The sequence below is a fragment of the Erpetoichthys calabaricus genome, chromosome 2 (genome assembly GCF_900747795.2).
Source record: "Erpetoichthys calabaricus chromosome 2, fErpCal1.3, whole genome shotgun sequence".
NCBI lineage: Eukaryota > Metazoa > Chordata > Cladistia > Polypteriformes > Polypteridae > Erpetoichthys > Erpetoichthys calabaricus.
Genome location: NC_041395.2, coordinates 128,540,292 through 128,553,267, shown reverse-complemented (window position 1 = coordinate 128,553,267; position 12,976 = coordinate 128,540,292). Strand labels below are relative to the sequence as shown.

The 12,976-nt window shown below is 38.7% G+C and overlaps 1 protein-coding gene across 2 annotated transcripts in view; it reads left to right on the top strand.

Annotated features, from left to right (window-relative positions):
* LOC114646345 (vomeronasal type-2 receptor 1) overlaps positions 1-12,976 on the top strand; it is a 67,524-nt gene that overhangs the window by 31,831 nt on the left and 22,717 nt on the right. Inside the window, exons 1-3 of one of the 2 annotated variants that reach the window (XM_051922430.1) lie at positions 3,045-3,794; positions 7,417-7,708; positions 9,375-10,253. In XM_051922430.1, the coding sequence (XP_051778390.1) occupies positions 3,553-3,794; positions 7,417-7,708; positions 9,375-10,253 (1,413 nt within the window). In that variant the 5' untranslated portion in view covers positions 3,045-3,552. Of the gene's footprint in view, positions 1-3,044; positions 3,795-7,416; positions 7,709-9,374; positions 10,254-12,976 lie in introns of those variants that run through there. The other variant, XM_051922431.1, reaches the window with a different exon arrangement.

The window sequence follows — 12,976 nt, the reverse complement described above, 5'->3', positions numbered from 1 at the left end:
TAGGATTTTATATATATATATATATATATATATATATATATATAATATGTGTGTTTTTCAATGCCTAAAGAATCAACTTGATATGCAAAGAACCCTTAAAAGAATGAAATGGCGGTTGGTCAAGTCATAGTTCTACAAGAAACCACACAACCCAGTAATGCTCCATAAATTGCCATTAGAGACCCATTTTTAAGAGTTTACCTGTTCTCTCCGTGTTCACATGATTTTTTTTTTTTTTTGCTCTGGCTATCTAGAGTAAGTGTGCAGGTTCTTGTTACGTTAAATCAGGGGTCCTCAATCACGGTCCTGGATGGCCATAGTGGCTACATGTTTTTGCTCCAATAACCCAATTGCTTAATAAGAAGCAATTATTGCTCAAATAACACTTCTGCTTCACTTTAGTTGACTCACTTGTTAAGATTTTGAACCCTTATTGCTTATTTTAGTCTTAAACAGCTGTATTCTTGGTTTTTAATTGCTCTTTATTAGCAATAACATGCAAATGACAAAAAAGACCAGACTTTCTCTATTTAACTTGTTACCATTTACACCGTGTGTATTTATCATGCACTATTGGGTTTACTTAAATACTTGGAAGGAAAGTGAAGAGAAAAAAGTGAAGGACTGAAAATGACTCAATTTTTTAGCCTTCAAATCATTTGGATGATATCGTTAGAAAGGGGAAGAAAATCAAGGATATGAGAATGACCTGACAAAGCAGAGTTAAAGCACTAACAAACCATGAAATTCAATCAGTGGCGAGAATTGCTTTCTAATTAAGAACAAAAACCAGCAGCCACTGCGGCCCTCCAGGACAGTGATTGAGGACCCCTGGGTTAAACGGGCATTTTAAATGGTGTGAAGGCACCTGCGTCCAGCGGTAGCCATGTTTTCAGTCCATCTAGCTCCTTTCCCTTATATGATGAGAAAGAAAAAATAAACGGATGGGGAAAATGACATATGTCTTCTAACATTGATCCATTTTCGAGTAATTCAGTTCAGGGGCGCGTGGATTGCAGCAGCCCCAGCATACGTGGGCGCAAGGCATCAACGGGCACCTGATCTGTTTTTCACTCGTATCCTCTTAACGCCACCTATTTACGAGGAACAACCTAGATACTGTAACAATTCGCAACGTATGTAACACTCGTGATTTTTAATTAGTCACCTTTTAGCTGATCCGTTCTGGAAGTCTTGGGAAATCAGGCTAATTACCTTGAACAGGAATCATCCCCGCTGCCACCTGCCAGCTTGTTTTCGAGCGCAAAGGCGAGCAGGTGCTGGTTGAACCTGTGACTGACAATCAAGGGCAGGTAGCAGCAAGCGCTGCCTCTAATTTATCGGGGACCTAAGGGAGAAACGAAGTCGGACTCGTTTTAAAAAGCGCGATGATGTAAAAATTAATGCAGGTCGTAAAGGTTCGATTAAAGAGCTCATTCTCAACTATGTATTTGTAACTGCTTTGATTATATCGAAAGATTTGTTATATTGTACAAGTAAGAAATAAGGCAGTGACTTATTTATTAACCCTTGCCTTTAGTAAACCGTGACATTTAGATTTTTTACATCTTTGTAAGATCTAGTGATTCTTTGGAGGTTAGTTTTCGTATTCTCTGCGCTACGCGCCGCTATTATGTTAATTTAATTACTAAGGGTTTGTAAAATACATGACGCGCATGTGGCTTTTCTAAATCAAGTACTAATTTAGGGTGGGAGTGATCAATCTGTTTCCACCCTGGGCGTGTCTGATCGATTCGGGCCGGTCTATCTGTGCAATTTCCAAGCCCTCCTGTGTTCGCGTGCGTTTCCCTGGGAGACTTGAGTGCCGCCCCCCAAATCCATTATTGCTTCTTTTAATTTACAGTTTGGAAACGCTCCGCCTATAAGCGACCTCTATTGTGGAAAAAGCGAGTACAAATAACAAATGCATATAAACAGACCATTATAAAGAGTACGATCAGTGCATTGTCAAGATGTAGCAAAACCTAAGTCTGATTGGATCATATTACTCGTTGACACAATGAACTGCATCAATATACTGTATCACCACACTATATAGCATGAAGAAGGCGCTATATAAATAATTATAAGCAGCGAATCATTAATGTTTTACATACTAAATAAAGTACGTGGTTCTCCTGTACACATTTGCCCAATGGAGGGACAACATTCATTTTCGCGATGAAGGAACAGCGGATTAACTGCGCTATCCTTAGTGTTTGCAGAACTGAAGGGTTGTGCCATTTAAGTGTCTTAAACAAAAAAACGGCAATACAATGTTTTCTTACGCCCCTGCTTGCCGGTAGCTAACACTTACTTCTACAGGCTGGGTACGCTTAAATGCAAATCTAAGCGATGAGTTGGAGGGCGGCACAGTGGCGCAGTGCACCGTTTCTTTCTCATTTATAAAAAAAATCTCAGCCTGACCACTGTTTGCATGGCGTTTACACATTATCTTCGTATTTGTGTGTGTTTTTAAAGTTAATATCATACTGATTTCCCTCACACACCCGAAAGATTTGCCTTTCAAGTTAAGTGGCATTGTATGTGTTCTAAGTGCGTGTCCAGGACTGTGCTGCTTCCTGGTTTGCGCAAAATGCGCCAGCTAAACCTGAGTTGTACGGACGGGTGATAAGTGATCTCTCCCACCTCCTCACCCTGTATGTGAATGTATGCCACTGTGCTCGCATTATACTGTATATCTATATCTGTGAAAGAACCGTAAGCGCTTTATCACAACTGATCCTAATCCGTAATAATTCAAACAATGCAGGCAAATTTTTGATCGAAGTTACTCACCAATAATAACGAACGATAAAGTTTTAATGCGCTTGATTTTAAATGTAACGTTTCACATTCGTGCGCATGTCCTGGAATCTGCTCCCAGAACAAGCGCTTTCGTAGTGTAATTAATTTAAGTCGGCGACAAATCCCTGAGCTCTTTAATTACCTCGCGGATACAGTTGCAGGCAGGTAAACAGCTTGCGCACTTTTGTTACAAACATCCACTTGTTGATATGCCTGTCATCCAGGCGGCAGATGCTCCACTGCTTTTTTTTTTTTGCTAAATTTGGCTTCTCAAGGTTCGATAAACATCAGAATAGCACGAAACGCTGCAACCATACTAACACAAAGACCCTTTTTAAATTCTCGTTTTACGATTATTGAGACACTTGCGCATTATTTGTCTTGTTAAAGACAAAACAATATACTTTAAGGTACCTGACAAAAATAAATCGCATTTAATATATTAACAACGCCTTTATTGGTCAAGCATCTGAAGAAGATACAATAAAACCACACTTCATAATACATTAAATAAAACAAACTTGGGGTTTTAAACACCTTTGTCATCTTTAATATCATTCTTTAGTAATTCTGCGCAGAGCAGAAGCCATCCAGCCGCCTTATGCAATAATAACACGACTGCACGTACCCTTGGGATCGACAGCCGATTTCATTCTAAGGTATGGCAACAGGTTTTCATGAAAACACCCATTAGACTCGTAAACGCTTTGCTAATGCATATCCTAACCCCTTTTCAATAGGAATATGGAGTTAACTACAGCAGGCATGAAAGCGCGGTTGCTCGTCGGATTACTAGCGGTATCACCGCTGCTGACTGTCGTTTCTGCACAACAAACATGCAAACTTAAGGCCAAGTTCAATTTAAACGGATTTAAAAATAAAGACAACAAAGACATTGTTTTAGGAGGGATGTTTCCTGTACATAACCGACTGGCTTCATCCAACGATTCAACCTCTTCAATGCCAACGTCTTCTGATTGTGAGGGGTGAGGATTTCACGTTATATTTTCAACTCTTGGCCGAAAAAAGGTCACGTTTCATTTCTGTGAACTTAAAATGTCCGATTCTACTCAGATGTGCCGTTTTGTGCCGCTTACTTTTTATCTTACGTGCACGAACGTAATTGAGTTCATTTGGGGGTTCCGAATATTTGTTCATTGATCTGTTAATTTAATAGGTTAATCGTCGACTTTAAATTGACCCCATGAGTGATTTTGAGTTATTGTGCTGGAGTATTGTTTCCTGCCCTGCATTCGGGGCTAGTGGGGTGGGCTTCGACCTCACAAGTGCATGGACTGTGATCAAAATAAGTGATTTTCTATGCTATTTGTAGAAAGTTGTTTTGAAAACCTGTTGCTACAGTTTTCCTTTACCATATATTATCTGTCTACAAAGCTTCTAACAGTATCTCTCTGTAAACTTACTTTTAAAGTTAGTATTAGTGCTTGTTGTGCAAAAATCATTTACACTCATTGGGTTTAAAATAAGTGTAAGACCTATTTAAATACATTAATGTTAGAAAAAAGCATAATAATAATAAATGAAGAGAGGCTCTGGCCTTCTCTAACTCTGAATTTGATAGGTGGGTTAAAAAATAAAATATATATTAAAAAAACATATTTTAGGGAAAAACTACGCAGTGAAAAATGTTTTTAAATGTCCAGAATGCTACTGAAATGTTGTTCAGAATTGTGGGTACACAGTTAGTGAGGTGTACCAGATCTCCGAGTGGCTTTGTCCGTTCAGATGACGTAGGTGCCTTCTGCAGTGCAATAGGCTGACGCTTTAATAGACCTGCGCTCTTGACCTAACGCAATGCTGCACAAGAAGCCTGTTGATTGGTTAACACAAGTGAACAGTTACCAATCGGATGAAGGTGCCGAGGGAAAAACATTTCTTCTGCTACAGGTATTCCTGGTGTGAACATCGCAGCCCATTTAATATGCTTATAGAGTGTCTGCATCTACAGTAAAAGTTTTTTTTTTTAGTAATATCAAATAACTATGGTTAATAATTTATATAACAAGTATTCACAGTTCCCTTTAAAGCTTAACCTTTAGTTAATGCGTAGGTGTTTCTAGGTTTATTTATTTGGTTGCTACTAAACACTACCAATGTTTGTTTTCAATCATCTGCATATTCAGATCCTCTGTATCTAATGTCACACTTCAGCTTTGCATTGAATAATTTTAGGATAGGCTCTGCCTCTTATAATCCTGAAATGGCAAAAGGAGTACTAATAATAGAAGAATTGAAATGCATATGATGGATTAATAACATCTCTGTTCCCCCAAATCCATATATTCTCCAAAATCCACACACCTTGAAAATAAAAACAAAGAAAAAAGTATTTTACTGAAAATTTTAAACTTGAAATTATTGATTCAGTGGTTGCTATTGCTAAACCCCCATTCCAGGTACTTGATTTTGAATATTTAATTACTGACTGTGTGCTATTTTCATGTTCTCCTTGTGTTTCCACTGGATTACATTTTCCCCCCCTCCACATGCCAGTGATGTACAGGTTTGGTTAAATGGCAACTCTAAATTCTGTGAAGGAATATAGGTGGTATCCAGGGCCGGATTTATATGAAAAGAGGCCCTAGGCTATTCCACTTATGAAGCCGTTTCACCTTCCATTTTTAAGTTTGTAAATTACATGAGAGATAATAAAATTTTGCTAACAATTTGAATGTAGGCCCCTCTTGATCTTGAGGCCCTAGGCTGAAGCCTAGTTAGCCTATAGGAAAATCCGGCCCTGGTTGTATCCATGTTAGTGTGGCCTGCAACAGATGGGCATTCCATTCATCGTTGTTTCCTGACTTGAGTGTGAAGCTGGTGGGATATGCTGCATTTCCCCATAACCCTATTTGCTGGTTCTGAAAAGGGATGAATTAGTATTTTTTAATCCGTGTGCTAAACTACTGTATTCATTTTCATTAAAGGTTTGGGGTCATCTCACCATGTTTACTTCATGGTTTCACTACGATAAAAAAAAATTGCAGTTATTGTGTTGTTTATTTTGTTGCAATCTGCAAAAAGAACAAACCCTAGAGAAATATGGAGATGCGGTTGATAGTCTTGCTTCTTCACAGCTCCAGAGTCCTGGGTTTAACTCCCTGGTCTGGTCATTGTCTTAGTGGCGTTTGCACGTTCTCCCTGTGTTTGTGTATTTTTTTCCCACCTGATTTTTTTCTCTTCCATCCAATGGCCATGCAAATGAAGCTGATTGGCAACTTTAAATTGGCCCTGTGTGATCGGGGGTGTAACAGTTTCCTATAATGGTCGGGCATCCATTTCGGGGATGGGCTCCTATCTTGTGTGCCCTTTGACAGGCTGCAGCCTCTTGCAGAACAGATGTATGGGAGTCTCTCTCTGATCTAATTTTCCATCATCTATTAAACTTGAAATTATATGATTGTCAGAATTTTAGAACATTAATATACTCATTTTTAATTTTTTTTTGTTTAATTTTAAAGAAATGTGAACATAAAGCGTAACTAAGCTAAAGTGCTTAACTTTTATTAGAAAAAAAAGTTTGTTTTTTTTTTCTGGGAAAAGACTCTGATTATTCACAGTGAAATACAGTATATCTTGTATTTATCTTTTTTTATTTTGAATAAGATTAATCCTAGAATTAGTTTTCTTTGTAGATCAGTGGCTTTTCTAGAAGATAAACAAACCCATGAATGCACTAGAGGTGGATAATAATTACCCCTCCATCAAATGTGTTACCTGAGAAGGGCATTAAATTGGCAGAGTGCTTAGTGGGTGCCACCTTCATGGATCCAGTGTGGCTGGGTTTAAACCTTATGCACAAATGTTGTTCATGTGTAGTTTGCATGTTCTTCCTATGTCTCTGTTGTTTTTTTCCTCTCACATCATCCCTGTAAGTTAATTGGAGGTTCCTTGTTGACTCAATGCACAAGAGTGGGCCCTACGATGAACTGACACCCCATCCAGGTCTGGTTATTGGCTTTTGCCTGCGAGGGTTCCCGACCCCTTGTCCCATATTGAATTAAGCTGGTTTGAGAATATATTGTTTTGTGGCTAAGGGGTCATTTGTTGCTTTACAGTATAAAACACAGCAATTATTAATTTATCCAATTTCTATTCTCTTTTAAAGAGGTTTGCTTAAATGCAATATTATCAGCTATAGAGTTCCTGATGTCCAGGTAATGCCAATAGTAACTGCAGTGATGGATTGCTGATTGTGTGTCCGCCTAACTGCCCAGGTTAAAGTAAGTATAAAATAGATTTTGGTGGCCGTGTTATTGCTTAGTATACATCAAGCTCACTACCAATTACACTGAGCTGCATACCTGCAGATGAACAAATAAGTTATTTGGCCTGCTGAGCTGAAAGAACCTTCCCAAAGGCCTAAAGCTATAGTGTCACACCCTTCCATGCAGCCTGAAGCCATCAGTGCACCCCACAATGGTAAAGGCTCACTACAATTACATGTAACATATGTTTTTCTTTTATAGTCATGTTGTATGAAGTGGGGGACTTCCTCTGGTAATTTATATGATTTACAGGAGCTGAATGTATGGAACCTGCATACTCAGACTATGAACATTAACTTTGATTCATTGTGTTTCTCTACAGGTTTAATTTCAGAGCATTTCGTTGGGCCCAAACAATGAGGTTTGTCATAGATGAGATTAACATCCGAAAAGACCTGCTTCCAAACATCACCTTGGGATATGTCATTTATGATTCCTGTTTCACGATTTCAAAATCTGTTGAAGGTACTCTCACATACCTAACAGGGCAGGATGAGGCTGTGCCTAACTACCGATGCGGCTCCGGTGCCCCCTTGGCAGCATTAGTTGGAGCAGGAGGATCTGCTCTTTCAATTGCTACAGCTAGAATTTTAGGACTGTACTATTTTCCTCAGGTATGCTTTGCTTCAAGGGTTGTCATTTATGATAAAGCAATTGATTGTTTAATATTATTTTAAGATTTCAAATACCATCCATCCATCTAGCAACAGTATTTTTGACCCCCTTAATCCAATTTGGAGTTGCACTGGCCATAGTTTGGCAGGAATAAAGGAACTATACAGAGCTCATGTATGTACATACTGTATATACCCAGAATCAGTCATATCAAGTCATTTTAGAGATGCCAGTCAGCTTAATCAAATACATTAAAACATTAAAACCGATTCAGAGAGAGTCAAACTCCACCCAGGCTGCGATTTTAGTCAAAGACTCTTGATCTGGTACAGCATTCCTATCTGTTTATTTCCTCATTATGCAAAATATTTATAGTAAACTGATGAATTATAGTCCAACAGCGCCAAAAAGCAAGCGAGTAAAATCTGATTTTTTTAAAAAAGCTTCAATTATTTACAATATGGGTACATAAGAACCACAATGGACTATTCAAGGAATGGCTGTTTTTTTGTAGATATTTTTGAGAAATGAAACTAAACAGGCAAATGTACCAGCATAGTATGCTCATGTCCTCATTCACAACAGAGGTTCATCTCCTTAGCTGAAATGTCCATCTTTCACATTGTGATTTTGGGCCACATGGGCATGCAGGAGTTTTGAAGACATGGTCATACCAAAAAGTAATCCAACAACAGAAAACAAAAAATAAGAGTAGGATGTTGAAACATAGATAAGGCACAAACATCTAGAAACAAAAGACAAACTCAAAACGGAAGTGCAGAATAAATGCATAAATCCAAAATTTCAGAGGATACTAAACTCTGGAATTTTGAGGTGTGACGCTAAGGTACATGATTGATGAAAGGAGATAGTTTGATGGGACCAAATACACATCAAATGACAGGCGAACAGATACTGCTGTGAGGTAAGAGAAAAACTTCATGCCGCCAACATCTTGGTAAAGGGCATGTTTAAGGGAAAGGTATGAGGGCGATACAGTCAGTTTGTGCTACTGCTTATTAATTTTTTACCCCTTTTGATGCCACATAATACTGCTTTTTGGATAGAAATGTAATTAAATAGAAGCATGGTTTTCTATTGGTTAGGTTAACTGACCTATAAATAAGGGATGTAGTAGTCCCCCAGGCTACAGCCCCATTTTGACAATGAATTGGATTAGGCCATATTGAAAAGGCTCTGTTTATATAAGTAGTTAAAAATGCCAACACCTTAAGTTGCTCCATAATCCGTTGTTCCAGCTGAGGACAAATCACACTTTTTAAACCTAAAAATGAATTCTTATTGTCTGGATTTAACTTTGTGTGTATATGTGAAAAATGTGCTTTGGGTAAAAGAGTTTTTATTTCAGTGTTATTAGGTGAACAAATACTGTCCAACTGTTCTTTTCTGAAATTGCTTTTCTGGGTTTTGTGATGGCAAAGCCTACCCTAGTAGCATCAGGCCCAAGAAAATACCAAACTCTAATTTTATGGATTGCTAATGATTTTCTGAAATGTATTGTTGATCTTTCTAAAGAAAATTCAAATGGACCTGTGCAATTTCATTATTTAAAATTTAACAGCTATAAACAAAAACAGGACAAGAACCTGATAACTTTCATTATTCTTTATGTCGTTAATTACCCAGTTTTGTCTTTGGTTCTAGGTAAGCTACTGTTCTTCATGCTCAGTCCTTAGTGACACCTTCCAGTTTCCTTCATTTCTCAGAACAATCCCAAATGACAACTATCAGTCGAAAGCAATGGCACAGCTGGTTGTCAATTTTGGCTGGACCTGGGTGGGGACTATTGCAGCAGATGATGATTATGGCAAATATGGCATCAAGCTGTTCAAAGAAGAGGTAGAGAAGGCTGGGGTGTGTATCTCATTCTCGGAGACACTTCCCAAGCTTTATTCCCAAACGACTATCCAGCGAATTGTGGACACTATTAAGAAGTCCACAGCAAACATCATTGTGGTGTTTTCATCTGATGTCGACTTTAGCCCACTGATGGAAGAGCTTGTGAACCATAACATTACCAATAAAACATGGATAGCAAGTGAAGCCTGGGTAACATCGGCTTTGATCTCCATGCAAGAGTATTATCCTATTCTTCGTGGAACTATAGGCTTTGCAATCAAAAGAGCTGTGATTTCAGGTCTCTTTGAATTCCTTAATAAAATAGACCCATATGCAACCAGCGATCCTTTAATGAGAGAATTCTGGCAACGTGCTTATAACTGCACTCTGGACGATGAGTATATGCGACTGAGAATGGAGACACCCATTTATAGCAGTAACATCACAGAGTCAAGAATCCACACACTTAATGCCATTGGACAGCGTATTTGTACAGGAAAAGAAACTCCGGAGTCCATTAATAACACTTACTATGACGTTTCCCAGCTGCGCATAACATACAGCGTTTACAAGGCTGTCTATACAGTTGCCTATGCTCTGCATTATATGGCCACATGCAAAGAAGGAAAAGGACCATTTGTTGGAAATACTTGTGCTAACATTTCAAATTTTGAACCATGGCAGGTAAGCATAATGGTTTAAGAATCAAAAACATTTCCTTAAACTTGGAGTCTTGGAGCAGGTGAATGCTGGGTAAAGTTTTAGAAAAATGAGTAATTGCAGGCTTAACTCAAAGTATTTGGAACATTTTGATTTTTTTCCCCCACTAGAATTGTTCATAGCTGGTGGCAGCACTACAGGCATTGAAAGTACTTATTGATGTTTGGTTTAAGCAATCAAGCAATCTTCAAAGCAAATGAGAACAGTGGAAAATATAACACAGTATTCCAAGTTTATGATAACTGTAATGGCATACTGTAAACATAAGGTACACCAATACTGAACTACCGTATAGAGCAGCTGATGTCCTAGCAGTAGTTCAAAAAGTAAAACCCTTACATTAATGACTCACTTAATTCAATCTAAGGTCACCAGAGTGGATACCTGTCCCAGCAGCATTTGACTCAAAGCAGTGACTAGCCCTGAACAGAGCACCATTTTATCGTAGGGCTCACTCAAGCAAAAACCCCTTTAGAACTGACCAACACATTTTTGGGGTGAAGACCTACACAGATACAGGGAAAATGTATAAACTGCACCCAGATGTCAACTGGACATGGCAATTCAAACTCGGGACACTTGAGTCAGCGAAACAGCTTCATTAACCACTGCACCCACAGTGGATTCAGAAAGTATTCAGACATCTTTACTTTCTGCGCAATTAACTGTGTTGCAGCTTTAACTTTAAATGAATAAGTTTGATGTTTTTGCCTATCAGTCTATACTCAATAGTTCATAATGACAAAGTGAAAAACTTGCTTTCAGAAAAGTTTGCAAATTTATTAAAAATCAAAAACACAGTACACTCTTTCACATAAGTATTCAGACACTTAATTCAATACTTTGTAGAAGCCCAATTGGCAATAATTACAGCTTTGAGTCTTCTTGGTAAGTCTCTACAATCTTTAAACACCTGGATTTGGGCAGTCTGTTCCATTCTTCCTGGTAAATCCTTTCAAGTACCTGTAAACTGCCATCTTCAGGTCTCTCCATGTCCAGAAGCCACTTCAGCATTGTCTTGGTTGTATGCTTTGGGTTATTGTCATGCTGAAAAGTGAACCGTTTCCCCAGTCGGAGGTTTCATGCACTATGGAGCATGTTTTCTTCAAGCACCTCTTTGTATTTGGCGGTATTCATCCTTCACCCAATTCTGACCAGTGTCCCTGTCATTGAGAAGCACCTCCATAGCATGATGCTACCAACACCATACTTCACCGTAGTGATGGTAATAGGCAGGTAATCAGCTGTGCCTGGTCTTCACCATACATAATGCTTGGAGTTCCGATAAAAGACTTCAATTTTTGTCTCATCAGACCAGAGAGTCTTTTTGTTTTCAGAGTCCTTTAAATGCAGTTTGACAAACTCCAAGTGAGAGTTAGCCACAGTACCATTAATGCCTGATTGATGAAGTGCTGCTAAGATGGTTGTCCTCCCACCAGGTTTTCCTGTCCCAACAGAGGCCCTGAGTTATGTCTTACCACAGTTCTATCAGAGGTCTGCAGGGAGTTCCTTAGGCTTCATTCTTTGCTTTTCTTCCTGACAAGCAGTGTGAATTGCGAAGCCTTATATACTTGCATGCCTTTCTAAACTCTGTCCAGACATATCAATTTGCCACAGGTGGACTCTTGTCAACTTCTATAGTTAAAGCAAACAGGAAGCACCTGACCACGATTTAGTGTGCCATAACAAAGGGTCTGAATCTATATATATATATATATATATATATATATATATATATATTAAAAGCCAAATACCACTGACTCACTCATCACGAAATCTCCCAAACCATGAGGACATAAACCTCCTCTTAGACCTGTCCTCTTTTTCTCTTGCTGATATCCGTCTGTCACAGATGGGGTTTTTTTCTATAATTTGCTTGAACATTCCATTGAATTTGCGACTTTCTCATCACGCTAAGCATCATAGTTTGCTTGTGTTACTGATTTATTAGTGCAAATCCAAGAGAGACTCATCGGGCTGTGGGAAGGGGGGGCGGGGTGTAACCTTAATTCTGCTTAGTTAGCGGACGGAAGAACTACTTAATGGATTTAGATCTTTTTTTCTATTATTTGCTTGAACATTCCAGTTGATTTTGCGACTTCTCTCATCGTGTTAACAATCATAGTTCGCTTGCAGTAGTGATATATTCGCACAAATCCAAGACAGAGGCTGCGGGCCGAGGGGCGGGGGAAGAGTGATGTCAGGTGTAGAGAGCTGGATGGGGCCTTCCTCACTGTCCCGTTTCACTACTATGCAGGTGAAGCGTATTATTTAAGTGAGAGATTTGTGTTTTTGATTTTTAATAAATTTGCAAACCTTTCTGAAAGCATGTTTTCACTTTGTTGAATGTAGCTTGATGGGCAAAATGGCAAATTTAGCCTTTTAAAATTTATTCTACATTGCAATAAAGTGTGAAGAAAGTGAAGAGATCTGAAAACCTTCTAAACCCACTTTATCTACATCATAATTACCTGTACAAAAGAGAGCTGGACTTAGTGGAATGTAATTATTGCTAGAGGCTCACAGACAGAATTAGGGAGTAGGGGTCACAAAGTAGGAGTGACCAAGGTAAACGGACATTAAAGAAGAGTTTAGCTGTTATCGGAGGGTCAAGGAGAAGCTGAAGTATACATATCGGCGTGGTGTTCCATGTACCCCAGGGAGTTGTTAGCTCTCAGCTATGTGTT